Source organism: Callospermophilus lateralis, chromosome 2, assembly GCF_048772815.1.
Source record: "Callospermophilus lateralis isolate mCalLat2 chromosome 2, mCalLat2.hap1, whole genome shotgun sequence".
In the NCBI taxonomy this organism is placed as follows: Eukaryota; Metazoa; Chordata; class Mammalia; order Rodentia; family Sciuridae; genus Callospermophilus; species Callospermophilus lateralis.
In genome coordinates this window covers 50,452,748-50,474,807 of record NC_135306.1, presented here as the reverse complement: position 1 = coordinate 50,474,807, position 22,060 = coordinate 50,452,748, and the positions used below count along the sequence as shown (strand labels likewise).

The window sequence follows — 22,060 nt, the reverse complement described above, 5'->3', positions numbered from 1 at the left end:
TTTATAGAAACTGCAGGCTCCTTCCTTGTATCATTTTTCTATCCTGAACATTTTCTGCCGTGAATACCCTTGCTCTTCCTCCAGAAGGGTTTAACCTTTTTGGTACATACTTAGTCTTGTCATCTCAAGCCAAATTTTATGGGTTCATGAGGCAAAGGGTAATACAGAGAAGGGGAAAATCATATAACCAGTTCCTAAGGAAGCTGAGAAGCAGCTCCCAGGCCTTTCTCCATCCCTGGGTTCCCTGGCTCCTTCCCCTCTCCCTCCTCCCTCAGTCTCATTTGTTCTCATTTTCTCTCTCCCCTGCATCTCTCAACCTCTGGCTACTCTGCAGGGGCCCAGGCTTAAACCCAAAGAGGACTGAATGGTGAACAGTCCTCAGTCTCCTTTGGGGTCCTTCAGTGTCACACCTAGAGGGAGCTGTGACGGTCGCCTGTGGAGACCCTCACTCCAGCCCTGCAGGGAGGGGTTCGCCTTGTGTTGAGAAAACTAGAGACTCATTTCATCCGGTTCTCTACTCTGCCTGCTTGCTCTAGAATTGTCTTAAGGGACTGTGTGCCTGCTGCCGACAGCCCTCCTCAAAAAAAGGATGTCAGCAGAAAGGGCTACACCTGAGAAATTCAAGGGAAGGGAGATGAATATGAATGATATGTAGGACCCCACTTCTCCCTGTGCTTTTAGGAGAGAAATAACTGGAACTCTTTCTTTTTGACCTACTTTTCAGAGGCTTTCTACTAAATACTGTGGATTTTTATTTTTTTTTTAATGTAAAATCTGAGCTCAAGGTCCAGAGTCCAAGCTGGCATGGTCAGGCATCATGATGCTCTTGCTCTCCCTAGTGGTGCTACATTGAAAAATCAGCTTTTCTGCCCCTCATGTAGGCATCTTTAGAGATGATGCCCCTCTCATACAAGTGAGCACCAAGCATCACATCTTTTAAGCTGAATTAGTGTGGGTCTCTCCTTGATGTGAAGACCTGCACTATCTGTCTCCACCCCTTTTCATTAGCCCTGCCTCTCTTCTTCCAGTTTCAAGGACAAGTAACGGGTACACAGGTAACTATTTGAAGACTTCAGTTTCCCCAACAGTCGTCTGGCCAGTGAAGGCAACACTGCCCTTTGCCCCAGTGGCAAAGTCCAGCCCAACTCAGAGAAAGTGCTGGACTAAAGGTCTGCCTTTTGGGTTTTGCTTGGCATTGACCCCATTTTCCAGGATTTGACGTTCTAAACGTGCTCTGGAGACTTGCCCAAGAGTTCTAGGAGTAAACTTCATGAACTGGATCAGAAAGCTGGGTGATGTAAGGGATGAAGCTTTCGTCTCCTGGGAGACCTGTGAATCGATGCCATAGATTTTCAGTCTCTCTGTTCACTCAGAGCCCAGCCTCCGACAGAACCTCCCTCAAGGACCATCCAGGAGGACTTACCTTCAGCGGGGGCCTGCGTACCAGCTCATCCACCACAGGGAGAATTCCCAAGGAGTTCAAGGTGTCCCAGGAACAGCCTGACTTCCAAAGACAGGCAGCCATCCCACAACAGCACAGGCTCCCAACTCTCACAGACCACAGACATGGGTTGTGGTGGGGGCAGAGACCTCTCCTTTGGACTGTTCCCTGTGGTACCACTGGTGCCCCATCTCTGTTCTCTCATTCTGAGACTATATAGGCTTCTGTGTTCGTCACCTCCCTGTCACTATAACAAAGCATCTGCAGTAATCAACTTATGAAGACAAAAATTGTTATTTTAGCTCACAGTTCTGGAAGTACTAGTCCATGATCGGTTGGCCCTGTTGCTCTGGACCTATGGCAAGGCAGCACACCATGGTGGGAGCATGCAGCAGAGCTAAACCCATACACTTCATGACCAGGAAACAGAAAAGAATGAGGAGAGGGCTGAGGTCCCCCTCCAGTGACTACAGACCTCCCCCTAAGCCTCACTTCTTAAATAGGACCACTCTGGGGACAAGCCTTTAATACATTGCCCTTTGGAGAGTAGACAAGATCCAAACTATAGCAGCTTCCAAAAATGCAAGCATGGTTTGTTCACAGAGTATCGGCTCTAATAAGGATCTAGCAGCTTTTATTTGTCTAGTTCAGACATATACTTTAATGTTTTATAGCCTTTAACTTTTTATTAAACATATCTATATAAGAAAGTACACATATCATAAAGATACCAAGTAAACACTCCCTGCCCATCCAGCCAGGTCAAGAAGCATTTCCAGTAGCCCAGCCCACGTCCCCTCTCTCAGTCACAACCCCTCTGCACCCATCCCACTTCCTTAGGGGAACCACCACCCTCACTACTCACAACATTGATTAATGTTACCAGTTTGGGGCTTCTACTTACAGAAATGAATTCATAATATATATATTCTTATATGTGGCTTTTCTTAATAATTTGTTGTCTCATGCAGTTGTAAAGCCTTCATTTTCATGGATATATAGATTTGGGGTTTTTTATTTTTAAAAAGTCTTTTCCAAATAATTTGGACACCTTAGCAAGTGCCCTTTACTAGCTGCCTGTTTCCTCTTCTTTTAATTGGCCTCTCTCTTCCTGCCTCATCAGTGTAGGATTTAAAAGGCAAAAGATCTGGAGACAACTCATAGGTCCAAGGTGTTATTTGGTTTGGCCAAAAGATACAGAAGACGCCCAGGCAGATGCTTCCTCAGAGTAGCCGCAGGAGGACCAGCCAAGAGGCTGTAAATGCCTCTGCATTCACCTGAATATGTTTGGCTAATGGAGTGGATTTTTTTTTTCCCCCTTAGGTGTGCCTGAAGCTGAAGTCACTTGGTTCAGGAATAAAAGCAAACTGGGCTCCTCTCACCATCTGCACGAGGGCTCCTTGCTGCTCACAAATGTGTCCTCCTTGGATCAGGGCCTGTACTCCTGCAGAGCAGCTAATGTTCATGGAGAGCTGACTGAGAACACCCAGCTCCTGATCCTAGGTAAAAACCTCAAAGCTCACTGCCGTGGTGGACACAGGAGGTAACTCTCCAACCCATCCTCCATCTCCTTGTTTTCCTGATTCCATGAAGGATGTAAAAGGCAAATTCAGTATCTCTTCATTTCTCCCCAGCTTCAGGCTTTCCAACAGAAAGCAGGCAGACCAGGGGCCAGGCAAACATGAGCTTGAACCCTGGCTCTGCCTCTTACTTACTGTGTGGCCTTGAGCAAACTCCTGCCCCTGGCTGGTCTTAGTTGCTGGAGGCCTACCAAACAAGGACTGCCCACATTGCAGGGGAAGCAGGAGTGTCAAAAAAGGTAACAGATGTAAAGCAATTAGTCTTAACTCCTGTGCTGAAGATTTCTAGAGAACCAGATGAAACCTATGGAATCCCCTCCACAGAAATATTCGCATGTAAGATTTTTCACATAGTTCCAGGAAGTTCATAATCTAGGCCACATAGCCTCCACATGCATGTCCCAAACTGAGGAACCCCTGACTAAAGAGTGTAGCACAGTTCCTGGCATAAAATAGATATTTAAAAATAAGAACAATGCTAGGGCACCATCCACCAGCTGCTGTTGCTCAGCACTGAGCTCCGCCATCTTGCTTTTTTGTTCTCTAGACTAGGGACCATCTACTGTTCTTCCTACTGAGTCTGGGGGTTAATAAAATAGAGATGGAAAAAGCTTTGGGGGGGTCTTACTCTTTAAAAACAAATTATTGGAGTATTTGTGCTTGTTTTCTCACCAAGAGAAAGCTGCCATTCTAAGGGGAAAATATGAAAAACAGTTATTTGCCACACATACATACGTAAACATACCTTATGCACTTCCTTAGGGGAAAATAATTAGGCTTCTGTTTTCGTATCCAAAGTTGATGATAAAGCAAAGCACAGGTTCTATATCCCCTGCCCACTCAGATTTCATGCCTTAGATGGAGGTTTTTGTCACTGGTAGCTGCATAAACCTCTAATCTTCATAGGAAGCCACAGAAAATTGGCTGAGAGAAAGAAGGATGTTATTTGTTTTGCACTGGGTTTCAGCCAGCTCTGCTGCTAGTGTGGAGCCTAGAGGCCAGGGACTATTGCCCCACACTGAGTTATGGTGCTTGTTGATGGTTTTCTCTCCCTAGTAACCCTTCCATGCTGTTTCTGCTAACAGATGAAAGTCTAAGATGGTGGCTGCTCCTGTGGTGTTGCCAGTGAGGTGTGTGTGATTTGTGAGCCACCTACTTGGTTCCTGTTGCATCCCAACCCTAATACAGTGTGACCATGAATATAGTGTTTGAAGGGCACAAAGTCTTCTCATTTTAATCCAACGTGATGGGGAAAAATCACTATGAAAACTCTTAACTTCAGGACTTTTCTTTTTTTATTGATTTTTTTAAAAAAATAAAAGCAGAATGCATTAAAATTCTTATTACATGCATACAGCACAATTTTTCATATCTCTGGTTGTATATATAAAGTATGTTGACACCAATTCGTGTCTTCATACATGTATTTTGGATGATGATGCCTATCACATTCCACCATCCTTGCTAATCCCCTGCACCTTCCTTTCCCTCCTACCCCTCTGACCTACCTAGAATTCATCTATTCCTCCCATGCTCCCCCTCCCTACTCCACTATGAGTCAGCCTCCTTAAGACAAACAATAATAAGTGTTGGTGAGGATGTGGGGAAAAAGGTACACTCATACTTTGCTGGTGGAACTGCAAATTGGAACAGCCTATGTGGAAAGCAGTATGGAGATTTCTTGGAAATCTGGGAATGGAACCACCATATGACCTAGCTATCCCTCTCCTCGGTTTATAACCAAAAGACTTAAAAACAGCATACTACAGGGACACACCCACATCAATGTTTATAGCAGCACAAGTCACAATAGCTAAACTGTGGAGCCAACCTAGATGCCCTTCAGTGAATGAATAGATTTTAAAAAAATGTTGCATACATACACAATGGGATTTTACTCAGCAATAAAAGAGAATAAAATCATGGCATTTGCAGGTAAATGGATGACACTGGAGAAGATAATGCTAAGTAAAGTTAGCCAATCCCCAAAAAACAAATGCTGAACGTTTTCTCTAATATAAGGACTTTTCTTGATCCAAGTCTTGGTTTCTTAATAAAAGGTTGTCAGTTTTTATAGGTACATTAGAAACACAGAAGACATAATTTTTAATCAACAAAAATGTGGCTTAATTTTTTTAAAGGGGGTATTATGTATAAAGCTGATGGCAATTTCTGTGACTTAATCTGTAACATAAAGTATGCAAAATAATGAGATAGAGTCTAGTGAATAAATGAATCTCCATACTGCTTTCTACATTGGCTGCACCAATTTGCATTTATTCATCTAGATGAATAAATTAATTCATTGGATGAATATTCAGAGTGCTACCTCTATGTCCATGTACGCTGGACTCTGGAAGAGCTTTAGGAGAAATGCAAGAGATGGCCTCTGCCCCTGAAGCATTTAGTCTCCCTGGAAAAATAAAATGAACATGCACCAAAAAAGTAATACCGTAGAAGCCATCAGGAGGGGCTGACGTTTGACCCAAGGAGATCAGATTATTTTTGCCGATAGAACATAAACTCCCCTTTTTGCTTTTACTAAATAAGCAAAGATTTCTTTAGTTTCAAGAGTGACTATTAAGGATGAAGGGAGGAAAAGAGACTAGCTTTGAGTAAACTGATAGCATTACTTCCAAAAATCATGGTATTCCAGAGTAGAAAAAGAGCTTGGAAAGGAACCCATTTTTATTGATGAGGAAACCAAGGGTCAGCAGGATTCAGTGACTTCCCAAGTTAGTGAATGACAGAGCCGTATCTCAAACTGAGGATTCCTGAATCCAAGCACGGTGTTTTCCCTCTACCTAATGACGAGGGGTTTTCCGAGTTCTATTTCATATAGGGATAAATAATCTCAGGTTCACCATTGTTTTCTCCGTATAATGGTCTTTGGCAGTCAGAGGCAGCAAGACAGAGGGATGTTTCTGAAGTAGACTCAGACACCATCAGGGAATAAAATGTAAATCTTATTTATTTACCATCTCAGACAAGTGCCTAACGCATGGTGTGGACCTCACTCATTTCTGTTGAAATGACCATCAATTACAAGAGCAATTCTTGTGCTTCTCATTCTACCCCACCAAGTGCTCTGAAGAAAAGAGTGGCCACTGGCCATGGAAGTGGGCACAGCAGTGCTTCAAGAGACACAGGGAGAAGGGCAAAAGGATTCTGCTGCTTTTCCAGCAGAATCTGGATTATTCCACCACTAGGTTCAATAAGTGCTTGCCTTTTTATTTGTCCAGTGGAAATGATAAGCTACTGTGTCTCCTATTTCTGTCACTTTTAGCTCAGGTCATCTGTGACTTCTGATGACTTTAGCCCTAACTCCACTTAAGATTTTGAATGACAAGGCATCCAGTGCAAATCTCCTCCTATCCTATTTATTTGGGTTCCATGTGGGCATAAAATCAAGACCTCAAATTAACTTCACAACTGGATATTTTTCTTCATAGAAAAAGCCACTCATAGTGTTTTTGTGTTTCATAGTGTTCTTTTAAATAAGAAACGCCTGTGGCATATTTCTGTGTGAGGGGACAATAACAAAGTGCCTCACTCTAAAGGATGTTATGAGAATTAAATGAAAAATGGGATGAAAACTATTATCTCACAACTTGGCATATAGCGAATGCCAAAGTTATCTTTTTAAAAATGTCTCTTTATAATATGGTTTAATTTATCTGCAAAGTTATACAGACCCAATGGTGATGTGATAAAAAGTAAGGAACCCCTGAAGGTAATGTGCCTGGTTTTTATTATCTCATTATTTTAGGCATCCAATATTAAGTTTGAAATTCAGATTTGCCTTGATAAGTAGACCTCTTCCCAGGTAAAAGTGATTTTAAGAGTCAATATTAGTAATGCCTGGGGCTGGGAATGTGGTTCAGTGGTAGAGTGGTTGCCTAACTTGCACAAGACCCTGGGTTTGAACCCCAGCACTGCAAAAAAAAAAAAAATGATAATTATAATAATAGTAATTTCTGCCTTACACACACACACACACGCCTGCCACCTCTCTCTGTCCCTTAATACAGCCTGTATGCTTCAACCATCTGTCTTCTTATAGATCCCCCCCACGTCCCCACACAGTTGGAAGATATCAAGGCCTTGCTCTCAGCCACTGGACCGAACCTGCCTTCAGTGCTGACATCTCCTCTGGGGACACAGCTGGTCCTGGATCCTGGGAATTCCGCTGTCCTTGGTGAGTCCAGCCCTCTGAAACACTGGGCAAAAATCCAGGGCTGGACAGGATTTATGGATGGGTGACTACTTGCAGGTGGGAGGAGGCAGCAGTGGGGGGTGGCCAACAGGAAATCGCTAAATTACCTACAGAATCCAGACTCACCAGTGGAAACTTGGCTGCGGTTTCATATGAGGTGAGTGCCGTGCTCAGTCTGGACCCTACAGCTGGTCTAGACTCCAATATGGCTCCTTTCTGAGTTAACTTGGGCTGACGCCACAGCTCAGAGCCTCTTGATCAGGCTGACTCAGTGAACTTTGAGAAAGGTATAGCAGTAAAGGACTGCTCCTTTGTCTCTTCTCCCATTCTCCAGTACCCCCATGGCTTCCTCCTGCCTAAACAGAGCTATCATCAGCTCTCAAGGACAAAGCTGCAATGTCAGCACCCTTCTACAGCCCGTGAGTCTGTTTGGGCCAGCCTTCTATAACACAGTCTGACATCAGCCCAGGTGGATTCCTCAAGGCAAAACCTCCCTTGCTTTTAGCATCGGGAATCTTCACCAAATTGTTGCCTACAGGACAGGTGTCCTCTGGTAGCAGAGAATTGTGCAAAAGCATCTGAGTCCTCTCACCAGAAGCATGGAAATGCCAAAGAAACCTTCACTCATGACCTCTGGAAATAATCAAGGTGGAGAAAGGACTTCTTTTCTCCGACAAAGTGTTGGGGGAAATGAGCCTATGAATGTTAGGGGCGGGGAGAATATGGGAAAGCTCTGTGCATTCCTCTTGATTGTGCTATGAACCCAAAACATAACACTGCTTAAGATGGGGATTAAAAAAAAAAAAAAGAAAAGCTTTTAACTACCTTTAAAAACAGTAAACAGTAACAACAAGCCTGCAAAGTGTGGGAAATCTTCACACTAACTCTCTGTGACCTCAAATGTTGAAAATTGTAACTAGAATTGTTCCCTTGGCTTAAAGTTTAAAGTTTCTCTACTCTTCTACCCACGAACTAACAAATAACAAAGTCAAATGATTTTCTGGTTGTATTGGTGATAACTTATCAACATGACCAAAGAAGGACCTCATGAGTTGAGAATTAGAACCCAAAGAGAGTTACCTTTAATTTTTCATTATCATCTGAAATTAGCAGAGTCCTCATAGCTTATCAGCATATGGAAAAGACTTTTGATTTCTCTGTTTCTGATGTGGAGAAAAAAATAAGACCCAAATACAGTTAACAAGTAGCCATATTCTGTTTCCCATAACTTAGAAAAGCTTGGCCTTGAGTTTTTCCATATCACAACGATCAAAATTCATAGAAGTTTCAGATTGCATAGTGTCTTTGGCTTATAAATGACAAACTTATTCTAAAGTAAGTGGTGCATTATGAATTTCTTTTTAGTGATGAGTTTTAGACTCATCCCTATAAAAAATTATCATAACTATTCATCGCAGCCCAGTCACCAGCAACTGTTTAGTTTCAAGTTGAATAACTCTTTTGGGTCACTCAGGTGCCATTCAACATGCTGGAAAAGTTAACCTGCTCATATTTTTCCATGATAGCTTTACTTTCTTTTTCCTTTATTCTGGAATAATATTTTGTGTCATTTTAGCCATGGGCAATAAGAATTTATTGTGCTTTATGCTCCTGCATTCCACTACTAGTTTATGGTGCTTTGTTACCTAAGACTGGTATTTAAATTTAACATTTAAAAGACACCTTAATATCATAGTCCATATCCAGACTGCTCCATCTGAATGAGACAGTGAGTCAGTACCCATAAAGTCCCTGAATGTAACTGCCTGGGAAAAATGGATTCTTAGCAGTGAATGACGGTGTTGCATCAACACTATTACAGAACCAGGGAGACCTCCATGGGATTGTGGAGGCAAACTAGGGAGGAGAGTGATGTCAAATATCAGGACTTAGAGAAGGAGGTCATTTGAGACAGACCAGAGTTTCTATGGTGTTTTGGAATTGAGCACTTAAGGATGAATGAGATTGAAATAGTCAGGAAGAAAGTGAAATGGCATTCATGGTTAAAAAAAAAAAAAAAATACTATGCATCCTGAGATGAAAATGTGCAAAATACCTTCCAATATTTGTTCAGAATCAACCGTGGTGCTGCACTGCTATAAGGCTAAGGACAGCTGTGTGGCTGCACTGCTTTAAGGCTGAGGACAGGCAGTTAAATGGGGATAGAAACTACGCCATCAATACCAGTGAACCTCAGCTGGATTGGTCCACTCAGCAGTCCTCATGCCCTCTCCCCTCCTTGTGCTCCCAGATAGTGACTCATTCTGATCTGCTAGTCCAGTTGATAATGCTGTTACCTTGACAAGTCCTGCTTCCCTGAATGCTGAAGTATAACAGAGAAGCATGCCCACACAAGTGTAGAATAGAAAGTAAGAGGCTTTATTGAAGGATAGCAGGTAGAACAGACTTCTCCTGGAGGACGAAGGGGATCCAAAAGAGGGAATCCATGGGATGAGAAAATCCCATCCCTTATATATTTAAGGTTTTCTTTGTCCTTCTACATTCCAGTTCTTTATGTTGCATGTGATAGGGGATGCAGGTGGGAAGGCCAAAAGGTGGGAAACAGGTGGGCTGATGGGGTTGGAGAGGAGTGATCCAGGCAGGAAGGAGCCTAGGCTGAATTGACTAGCACTTCCCCACCTGCTGGGAGTTGCTTCATTAACAGTTCTTTAGGATGGGCCAGGGCCTTGGAGACCCTAACATTTAAATCTCCCAGGTGCAGTTTCTGCTTTCCCAGACTCAAATCAGATTCCATTTTCTTTATTAGATTCTACTCCATTTTCTCTATTAGACCCGATATCAAATGAGATTTACCTAACTACACTAACTGCCTATCTTTGAGTCTGGCTTCACAGTCATTCCCAGTCAAACAGGCAACCATCCCTGGCTCCTAAAGGTAACCCTTTCAGACCAGAGTGTGTGCTCTAAGAAATAGGTCATAGAGACCCAAGAGGTGGTTTTATGCAGGGTTGCTAAGAAACAGAAATAATAAGCTAAGCGGCATCAGATTATGGAGGGCCTTGATTGGTAGGCTAAAGAAGTAGATTCACTACCGTGGGAAATAGGGACAGATGTTGAGATGATTTTTAAATAAGAAAACAATGTAGTGAAACTAATGTGCAAGAATGCATCTGACTTTCCATAGGAATAATCAACAGTAGGGGAGATTGAATGAAGAAATCCGAGTAGGGGAGATTGAATGAAGAAATCCGACGTTGAGGGTAGCAGGTATTCTAGACCAAAGTGGAAATATGTGGCATAGATACTGTCAATCACTCTCCCACAGCCTAGGCATCCCTAATTATGATGCTCTTCTTTACTCAGTCAGGTAGAGCCTTGGGATTCATTTTAACATTCTCACCAAGCCCGGTGGCAGTTCATATACAGGATGAAAGTCATTTGCTCACTCTGTTGAGGCCAGTGAGCGGTGAGATTCAGGTGGAGGTATTTCCCCCATGTGCTAGGGTAGCCAGCTGTAACAGATTCGTGGTTCTGAGTGGTTCTGTGGCACAGAGATGGCAACTCATGGACTTTGATTCTCCTCTTTCATGGGGGGAAGGGGAGAAAGGAGATTTGGGGGTCTTTAAAGCCCAGTCTCAGAGCTAACTCTTCTTCACTGAGACTTGAATATTCAGATTCCAATAGGTGAATTGATTCAAGAAATGGCTACTTTAGTTATCAGACACACTGGCTTTGATTCCCCTTTAAGTCTTTGGACTAAGCAACACAGGCATGCACCCTTCTGAGCCTCAGACTCCATAACCATAAAATGGAAATGAGGCTTAAGTGGAAGATGCCCAGTGGGGCCTTAGCCGCTCAGAGTGGCCCTCACTGGATCCCTAGATCCATTCTCCTAGGCAAGAGAGGTGCTTTTTGTTTTTGGTCTTATTTACAGTCATCTTTTTTTCCCCCCCAAACAGAGGTCAAAACTGTCAGCTGCTCTGGAGAGCAAGGCCCATGCCACCACCTTTGGTGGTCAAGGCCTAAGCCAACACTGCCCAGGGCTCCACTTTTACAGGCGCAGCATCTCAGGCCTCCCTGAAGCTCCTGAACCTTTTTTCAGCCTTCAGTTAAATATTGGTTTTGGCTACCAAGATCTAAGTCTATTATTTCTTATAGTATTCATTTATAGGGTATTAGCATCGATTTTTTAAATGAGTTTATTATTAGAGTTTTTATTATAAGAGCAATACATCTTCATTGTACAACGATTAAAAATACAAGTGAAAAGAAGAAAATGAAAATTATCTATAATTAACTAACCCTGAGAGAAGCAGTGCAAATCCCTTTTTCCTAGACATTAATATGTACATTTTATATTTTTTTTTACCTAAAATGAAATGTACTCTCTAAACTGCTTGTACATTTTTTCACTTACAGAAATATAGCAAAACTTTCCATGTCTCTTAATGTTTTTCTATGGTTTCACATTTAATGGCTGCATTGGCAGGAGATACCATGTTTTATTCAACCAGTTCTCTAGAATTGGATTTTTTGGTTGTTTGCAATCTGTTGTTAGTATTTTAAAAATAGATATGGTAAAAATTCTTATTTCTAAGTCCGGGTGTGATTCTTGTTTACTAAAGATCAATCCCCAGAAGTAGGATTACTGCATCAAATGCTTTGTATAATTTTGGGGTTTGTTGTATGTTGTCAAATTACCATCCAACAAAGTTTTTCTGTTGGTTTGTTTGTTTTGGTTCTGGGGATTGAACCCAGGGGTACTTTACCACTGAGCCATATCCCCTACCTTTTTCATTTTTCACTTTGAGACAGATTCTTGGTAAGTTGCTTAGGGCCTCACTAAGTTACTGAGACTGGCTTTGAACTTGCCATCTTCCTACCTCAGTCTTTCAAGTCACTAGGATTACAGGCATTTGCCACTACACCCTGCTCCAATAAAGTTTTATCCACTTATATGCTCCCCAGAACTGTATGAGAGATCCCATTCCTCCAAACGTTATCAACTCTAAATATGACTAAGAGTCTTTACATGTAGCATTTTAACTGGTGAATTCACAATAGTATAAAATATAATAGAAAAATGTTACAAAAACATTTTTATTTTTATTTCCTTTTTATTCTAATTTATTATATATGACAGCAGAATGCTTTACAATTCATATTACACTCATAGAGCACATTTTTCAGATCTTTATTGTATACAAAGTATATCACACTATTCATGTCTTCATACATGTACTTAAGGTAATGATGTCCGTCTCATTCCACCATCTTTTTGAATCCCCTTGCCCCCTCCCTTCACCTCCTTCCCCTTTGCCCTATCTAGAGTTCATCTAATCTTTACATGCTCCCCCTCCCAATCCCACTGTGAATCAGCCTCCTTATGTCAGAGAAAACATTGGGCATTTGTTTTTTGGGGATTGGCTAACTTCACTTAGCATTGTCTTCTCCAGTACCATCCATTTATCTGCAAATGCCATGATTTTATTCTCTTTTATTGCTGAGTAATATTCCATTGTGTACATATGCCACTTTTTTTTATCCATTCATCTACTGAAGGGCATCTAGGTTGGTTCTACAGTTTAGCTATTGTGAATTGTGCTGCTATAAACATTGATGTGGCTGTGTCCCTGTAGTATGCCGTTTTTAAGTCCTTTGGGTATATACCAAGGGGTGGGATAGCTGGATCAAATGGTGGTTCCATTCCCAGTTTTCCAAAGAATCTCCATACTGCTTTCTAGATTGGCTGCACCAACTTGCATTTCCACCAGCAGTGTATGAGTGTACCTTTTTCCCCACATCCTTGCCAACACTTATTGTTGTTTGTATTCTTAATAGCTGCCATTATTACTGGAGTGAGATGAAATTTTAGAGTAGTTTTGATTTGCATTTCTCTAATTGCTAGAGATGTTGAACATTTTTTTCATATATTTATTGATTGATTGTATATCTTCTTTTGAGAGGTGTCTGTTCAGTCCCTTGGCACAATTATTGATTGGGCTATTTGGGATTTTTTGGTGTTTAATTTTTTGAGTTCTTTATATACCCTAGAGATTAGTGCTCCATCTAATAAGCAAGTACTAAAAATTTGTTCCCATTCTGGAGGCTCTCTATTCACTTCACTGATTGTTTCTTTTGCTGAAAAGAAGCTTTTGAGTTTGAATCCATCTCATTTATTGATTCTTAATTTTAATTCTTGCACTATAGGAGTCTTATTAAGGAAGTTGGGGAGATGATATGATGGAGATTGGGGCCTACTTTTTCTTCTAATAGGTATAGTGTCTCTGGTTTAATTCCAAGGTCTTGGTCCATTTTGAGTTGAGTTTTGTGCATGGTGAGAGATAGGGATTTAATTTCATTTTGTTGCATATGGATTTCCAGTTTTCCCAGCACCATTTGTTGAAGAGGCTATCTTTTCTCCAATGTTTGTTTTTGGTGCCTTTGTCTAATATAAGATAATTGTAATGTTGTGGGTTAGTCTCTGTGTCCTCTATTCTATACCATTGGTCTACCAGTCTATTTTGGTGCCAATACCATGCTGGTTTTGTTACTATTGCTCTATAGTATAGTTTAAGGTCTGATATAATGATGGTACCTGCTTCACTCTTCTTGCTAAGGATTGCTTTAGCTATTCTGGGTCTCTTATTTTTCCAGATGAATTTCATGACTGCCTTTTCTATTTCGATGAGGAATATCATTGGGATTTTGATCAGAATTGTACTAAATCTATATAGTGCTTTTGGTAGTATGATCATTTTGACAATATTAATTCTGCCAAGAACAAGTGAGATCTTTCCGTCTTCTAAGGTCCTCCTTAATGTCTTTCTTTAGTGTTCTATATTTTTCATGGTACAGGTCTTTCACCTCTTTTGTTTGGTTGATATCCAAGTATTTTCTTTTCTTTTTTCTTTTTCTTTTCTTTTTTTTTTTTTTTTTTTGAGGCTATTGTAAATGGGGTAGTTTTCCTCATTTCCCTTTCAGAGGATTTGTCACTGATATATAGAAATGCCTTTGATTTATGAGTGTTGATTTTGTATCCTGCTATTTTGCTGAATTTTTTACTAGTTCTATAAATTTTCTGGTGGAATTTTTTTCTAGGTATACAATCATATCATATCATCAGCAAATAATGCTGATTTGAGTTTTTCTTTACCTATCCATGTCCCTTTAATTTCTTTTGTCTGTCTAATTGCTCTGGCCAGTGTTTCAAGAACTGTGTTAAATAGAAGTGGTGAAAGAGGCCATCCCTGTCTTATTCCAGTTTTTAGATGGAATGCTTTCAATTTTTCTCCATTTAGAAAGACGTTGGCCTGGGGCTTAGCATATATAGCTTTTATGATGTTGAGATATGTTCCTATCCCTAGTTTTTCTAATGTTTTGAACATGAATGGGTACTGTATTTTGTCAAATGCTTTTTCTGAGTCTATTGAGATGATCATAGATTCTTATCTTTAAGTCTATTGATATGATGAATTACATTTATTGATTTCTGTATGTTGAACCAACCTTGCATTCCTGGGATGAACCCCTCTTGATTGTGGTGCATTACCTTTTTGGTATGTTTTTGTATTCAATTTGCCAGAATTTTATTGAGAATTTTTGCATCTATGTTCATTAGAGATATTGGTCTTAAGTTTTCTTTCTTTGATGTATCTTTGCCTGGTTTTGGAATCAGGGTGATATTGGTCTCACAGAATGATTTGGAAGTGCTCCCTCTTTTTTATTTCACAAAATAATTTAAAGAGTATAGGTATTAGTCCTTCTTTATAGGTCTTATAGAACTCAGCTGTATATCCATCTGGTCTGGGCTTTTCTTGGTTGGTAGGCTTCTGATGGCATCTTCTATTTCATTGCTTGAAATTGATCTGTTTAAATTATGTATATAATCCTGATTCAATTTGGGCAAATCATATAACTCTAGAAATTTGAAAATGCCTTTGATATTCTCTATTTTGAGTACAAGTTTTCAAAATAATTTCTAATTATCTTCTGTATTTCTGTAGTATTTCTTTTTTGTGATTTTAAATGATTTGAGTTTTTACTGTTTAATAATCATATATATTCATTTATAAATTGCTCATTCAGACCTTTTGTTCATTTTTAATAGATTTTTATCTTTTTGTTGATTTATAAGATATAAATACATATTTACATGTTTAACTACATCTGACAATTTGATATTTGACATGAAATAAATAAGACATATTTAAAGTTTTGTTTTTATATTGGTACATACTTGTTAAACCATCACCACAATCAACATAATGAACATATTTATTCTCCCCAAAAGTTACCTCAGACCCCTTCATAATTGGTTCCTGACACTCTCACCCACCACTTCTACCCAGCCAACCACTGATCTGCTTCCTATCAGTATTAAGTAGATTGCATTTTCCAGAGTGTTTCTAGAAAGGAACCAGACTATTGGGAATGTGACTTCTTTCAGTCAGGATAATTATTTTGAGACTCATCCATATTATAAAATATATCAATGGAACATTTCATTTTATTGTTGACTAATGTTCCATTTTATAGAACTACTATGGTTTTTTAATCATTCACCAGTTGAGGAACAGGATGGTTACTTCTAGCTTCTAATTATTACAGATAAAGCTGCTATAAAAATTCACATGCTGATCTTCACTTGATTAAAAACATTTCATTTCTCTTGATTAAACACATAGGAGTAACATGGCTGAATTAGATGGCAGGTTTATGATCAACATTTTAATAAACAGCCATACTGTCTTACAATGTGGTTACATTACTTGGCATTGCCACCACCAGTATATGAAATTCTAGATTGTCCACATCTTCACCACAGCTTGCTCTAGTTGGTCTTTTTAGTCTTAGACTTTCTACTCCATGTATGACTTGTCATGGTTTTAAATCATATTTTCCTAACTAATGATGTTGAACATTTTTTCGTGCGCTTCTTTACCACCTTAATTTCTTGAGTGAAATGTCTGTTTCATAGTACTTTGCCTGGTTTCTTTTATTTATTTATTTATTTTAATTTTTATGTTCTAATTTGTTATAACCTGGTTTCTTTTAAATTAGGTTGTTTGCCTATTATTGGACTTTAAGGGTCCATTGTGTATTTTGAATACCACTCTTTTATCAGATGCCTGATTCTCAGATATTTTGCCCCAGGCAGTGACTGTCTTTTCATTCTCTTAACAGTGTCTTTCAAAGGTAGAGATTTTTATTTTGGTGAAGTTCTGGTTATTATTTTTTTTCTGTTGTTGATTATTCTTTTGTTGTATTTAAGGAATCTTTGTCTAACCCAAGGTCTCAAAAATTTTCTTCCACATTTTCTTCTAGAAGTTTTGTAGTTTTAGGTTTTATAATCAAGTCTATGATTTATTTTGAGTTATTTTTGTGTACGGTGAGAAGTATATTTTGAAGTTTGTTTATAAGCATGTGGATAGCCAACTTCTGTGTAACCATTGTTGAAAGGATTATCCTTCCTCCTATGAGTTCCCTTTGTAGAATATCAACTTGTCTATTCATTTATATATTTGTGACCTTACACCAAAACCACATTCTACTCAATGTTCTAGGAATCATGAGGTTTTCCAGTCTGACTGGTGGCAACGGAAACTGTATCCTACACTGTATGAGTAACGGGCACTGGTGACATTCAGCCAACACAACCTTTTCTCATGCTATGTGACCTACCAATTAATTCTTTAGGGTAATTTTTTTACCCTGCCTCAGGTAGTTTTAAATACACACACTGATCTCAATTCAGCTGAATAGTCAAGGAGGATCCTATGTAGATTTATAAAAACCACTTGTTTTTAATAAACAAATGGTTTTGCTAATACAACCACACCTATTCAGTCACTTATGTCTTGTCTACAGTTGCTTGCACACCAAGGATAGAGTTAAGTATTTGCCACAGATTCTATGACCACAAGCCTAATACATTTTCTGTCTGGCCCTACACAGAAAAATGTTTGCCACCCCATGATATAATCACTCCACCTTATTTTTAGAAAGGATGCTGAGGTATTACAGTGGTGATCACACATCCTGTTTCCAAGGGTCATATTCTTTCCACTGTATCATTGAGTTAGGCAGTCTCCGTGAGGTCAAAGACCTGGAAAGACCAAAAAAAAAAAAAAAAAAAACCCTGCAAGATTAGAGATTATCCTCAGGAAGGTCAGGAAATAAAGAAAGCCCATATGCTAAAGGCCCTAAATTTTTATTAGAATTAGATGGCCTCAAGTGGCTCCAGCAACAAAATACATAATTACGTGTGGCTTTAAAAAAAAAGCAATTCAGCTAGGTATGGTGGCACACACCTGTAATCCCAGCCATTCAGGAGGATGGGGCAGGAGGATTGTGAATTCAAAGCCAGTCTCAGCAACTTAGCAAGACCCTAAGTAACTCAGTGAGACCCTGACTCTAAATAAAATACAAAAAGGGCTGTGGATATGTTTCAGTGGTTAAGTACCCCTGGATTCAATTCCCAGTACCAAAAAATAAAAAAGGAAGGAAGGGAGGGGGGGGGGAGGAAGGAAGGAAATGCAATTCAGTACTTTTTTCAGCATATCTTATTTAGATCTTAAACCTAAGTAAGAATCTCCTATAGAATATCCACATAGGGTTGGGCTGCCCCCCTCTCTTTCATGACACACTCTCCTTTTTTAGTGTTTTAGTTCATTTTTGTTGTTGTTGCTGTGACCAGAATACCTAGCAAGAACAATTTTGAAGAAGGAAAAGTTTATTTGGCAGTCACTATTCCAGAGATCTCAATCCATAGAAGGGTGACTTCATTGTTCTAGGCCTAAGTGAGGCGGAACACCATGGCAGAAGGGCATGTTGAAGGAAAGCAGCTGGAGACATGGCGATCAGGAAGCAGAGAAAGCTGCTCACCAGGGAAACAATACCCCAAAGGCATGCCCTGTGACCCACCTCCTCCAGCCACACCCTACCAGCCTAGAGTTACCCACCCAGGTAATCCACTGGTTAGGTTACAGCTCTCATAACCCGTTCATTTCACCTCTGAATGTTCTTGCATTGTCTCACACATGAGCTTTTGGGGGGTACCTTACATCCATATCATAGCAGTGAGTGAGCAAGTTCCTACTCCCCAGTGCAGGTACACATCGCTGCTTGGAGATATGTCACCAAGCCCCAGAGCCAAATGGCACCAATCTTTTCTCATGCTGTGTGATTAACCAAGAGCAGGGAGAGTCAAGTAGTCATTCAAATCTGAATTTTCAGAGTAGAACATTTCCTTGAAAGAAGCTATGGTGCCTGGCACGGGGCACAGACACACAAGACAGCCTCTTGGCTACACTGCGTGCTTCCCAGGGCAGCCAGCCCATCAAATGCAGGGCCTTAACTCAGTACAGCTGATCCACTTCCCAAAGGCTTTCCCAGCTCATGAGACCAGGCATCGAGGCCAAGGCCCACACTGCGCTCAGGCAGTGCTGTTTCTGTTCTGCCCAGTAGGGATGGGCTCTTGCACAGTTCTTCTCTGTTTATTCTCTGCTGAGAACTGCAGAAGCTATCTGAATCTGCTAAGAGCAATAATCTCTTGTAGATCCAAATCCCATGCTAAAATATTAAAAACACTGAAGTTAAGACTAGGACATTCCTACAGATAATGTCACACTGGTGAGGGAACTAGGGCTGGAAAATACAAGACTCAGGTCTGGAGTCTAAAGGTGGAGCTACCAGTGTTCACACATAGACCCCTGAGTGTATTAGAAAACAGTTCAACTAATATTAATATTCTGTATTAGAATTCCTAATGAAGGGCCTGACAAGGCAATATCTCAAGGATTGGTCCATTTATGTGTTCAACAAATATTTATCTACTATGTGCCAGTCACTGGACTAGGGTCAGGGATACCCAGTTAATAAGAAACACAAACCCAGCCCTCATTCATTCAAGAAAAGTGCATGGAGCATTTATTTACCATGCACCAGGCACCATTCTTGATACTGAAGATACAGTAAAGAACAAAACTGATGAATGAACTTTTCCTTGTGTAGTTTGATTATAGTGGAGGCACATTGTCTGGTGAGATGATAGAAAAGGGAAGAACTTTCTAGCTAGGTGCTCTGAAGGCATGTGACAGGACAGAGCCTATTGTCTGAGCTTTAGCCAAGCTTTCTCTGAGGAAGAAATATTTGAGCAAGATTGGAAAATGAGTAGAAGTAAACCAGATGAAAGAAGTTAGAAGCACTCCAGGTGGAGGAAGCCGCAGGGGTTCTGCAGCAGGAAAACATATACAAGGGAGGACCATTCAGAGAGAACCGAGGGGCACTAACTTTAGGTGAGGCTGAAGAGGGACCTGGGAGCAAATTGCAGGCAGTCTGCATCTCATAAGAGTTGCTTTTTATTCCAAGTACACTGGGAAGTCTTTGAATGTTTTAAAGGCAGGAGAAAGACATTGTCTGTTTTGTGTTTTTAAAAGCTTATTCTGGCTGGTTTGTAGGAGAAGACACTAGATGGAGCACACTGTTTGGGCAGTTGTCACAGTATTCCAGGTCAGAGATAACCATGGCTGAGAGGAGAGTGGGGGAGAAAATGGAAAGAAGTGGATGGATTCAGGGATACATCAGAAGTAACATCAACAGGACTTGGTACACAGTTCACATGAGAGGGGAAATATTATTAACCTCAGAACCAACAGATTCTCAAAAGCATCCACGTTTTTTAGGCTTTTCTCATGGACCACCTATGTGCAATGAATGACACATCGCACACTGCTCAAGCCAAGTGTCATAGGAAACGAGAGCTGCTCAGGTATGCACCTGCAGGAAGGGGAGTTATGGGGCAATGAATCATTCTTCTACAGCTTCTGCTGCTAAATTCCAGCTCACTCCCTGACACACCCCTGCTCAGCTTCTCCTGGATGCTAGAGACCTTCCCCAGACTGGTGCTCAGAAGTAGCAGGAGAATCAGAAAAGTCAATAAGTGTGAGAAAAGCTCCAGAGAGAGTTGCAGAGGAAGAAGGGGAGCTGCCTTTGGTGAAGGGAGAAGTACAGAGGGTTTAACAGAGGAATTGCTCAAGCTCAATCTCAAAGGACAAGTCAGAGCATTCCAAGCACTGACTGACACTCCTTATGGAGGTCTGGACAGCATTGTTCTGCACACCATTGAAAGCAGTAGGGAATAAAGCAGTCAAAAATCCCCCTTTTCGGGAGTTCATAATCTGCTTGAATCAAATGTATGAAATATGATTTGTCAAGAGCTTTGTAATGTTTTGAACAACTAATAATAAAAATTTTTTTAAATAAAATAAAATAAATCCCCCTTTTTTTAGAACCTAATCACAGTAGGAGAAATAGAAAATAAACAAAGAAGAAAAGAGGATCCCATGTTAGAAGGTAGTAAATGCTATGAAGAACAATAAAGAAGATAACAGGGATGCATGATGTCTGTGGAAGGAGATTGTAGACTAAAATTAGATGGTCAGGGGAGAAGTCCCTGAGACATAATCCTTGATCAAAGATGCAAAGAGAGTTATTGAGAGCTCACTTGGATGTGCCTGCAGGAAGAGAAGTGAAGAGCGTCCTAGGTACAGGTAGGATAGGACTAGTGTGTCCCAGGAACCACAAAGAGGCCAGTGTGGTTGTAGTGAAGTCCCAGAAAGAGGACAAGGGGGCATTGGGGGTGGGGAGACTACAGAGGTAACAAGGCAGAGGGCAAATTGTGTAAGGCCTTGTAAACGGTCACATTAAAACAATAGAGAGAAATCTATAAATGCCCAAATATATAAACAGACTCAATATTGCACTGAGCATCATGAGCTTTTCCAGGATTAGCCAAAGGCAGGCAGAAGTGATTTCTTTTATTGGAAACCATGTGGCCAACCGAATGCTATATAGCTGACTCTAGTAAAACAGAGGCTTATCAGGCTGGCTCTGGTACAAGCCAATATTGCTGATTTAATTTGACTCACATGTGTTGGGCACCTGCTACGTCTACCTGGCCCTGAGCTTCTGCAGGCACGTGTCTGGCCATTTCCTTCTTCTAGCAACAGGATCCCAATTGGATAATAGAGCCACCTGGGAAGCTTGTTAGAAAAAAAAATTCCAATTGAGACCAATTAATCAAAATCCCTGGGTATGGAGCTAAACTTCGGCACTTTTAGAAATTGATTCTCAAGGTTTGAGTGGACTTTAAAAGTCACTTCTCCATCACCTACTAATCATGTGGAATGGAAAAGTGGTATGCCTTATCATTTAAAATATTTTGGCTTGGCTTTCAAAGCTGGTGCTTCAGACCTGCCCTCTACATCCATCCATCATCCCATTCCTGTCTCCCCATGCCAAACTCCTCCCTAGTCTTTGCCAGGGCCTTCAGCCTTCTTTGACTTCCTTGCCTAGAATCGTGTCCTCTCCCCATCCTCCCTAGCTAAATCCTACAGGTTTTCAAGGAGTCCGTAAAGCTTTCTTGGAGTACTCCAGCCTGGAGTGGTCACCCTCCACTGACTTCCTGAAGCACTTGCCCTAAACCAGGCTTGGTCAAACTTTTTCTCTAAAGGACCAGATAGCAAATATTTGGGGCATTTTGTGCCATAAAGCCTCTGTTGCAGCCACTCAACTCTGCCAATTACAGACAGTAAGTAAATGCATGTGGTTGTGTTCTAATGAAACTTCATTTAGAGAACCAGGGTCCTCAGGCCATAGTTGGTCAAAACCCTGCTCTAGGTCACGGTGACACTTAACTTAGCCCTCCTTGAGTTATTGGAGATATTCTTATCTGTGTCATATCTCCCAGCTAGATTCTAGGTCCTGGGAAAGAAGAGGCTGCATAATTATTCTCAAGTTTTTTTTTGAAACAGGAGTTGGTAGCAGGACCTTGACTTAGGAGTCCTTTTGGGTTATTTC

At 40.6% G+C, this 22,060-nt stretch overlaps 1 protein-coding gene across 1 annotated transcript in view; it reads left to right on the top strand.

Moving 5' to 3' along the window:
• Positions 1–22,060, top strand: part of Adamtsl1 (ADAMTS like 1) — a 344,581-nt gene that overhangs the window by 288,506 nt on the left and 34,015 nt on the right. Inside the window, exons 22-23 of the mRNA XM_077108065.1 lie at positions 2,765–2,944; positions 7,085–7,219. Of these exons, the coding sequence (XP_076964180.1) occupies positions 2,765–2,944; positions 7,085–7,219 (315 nt within the window). The remainder of the gene's footprint in view (positions 1–2,764; positions 2,945–7,084; positions 7,220–22,060) is intronic.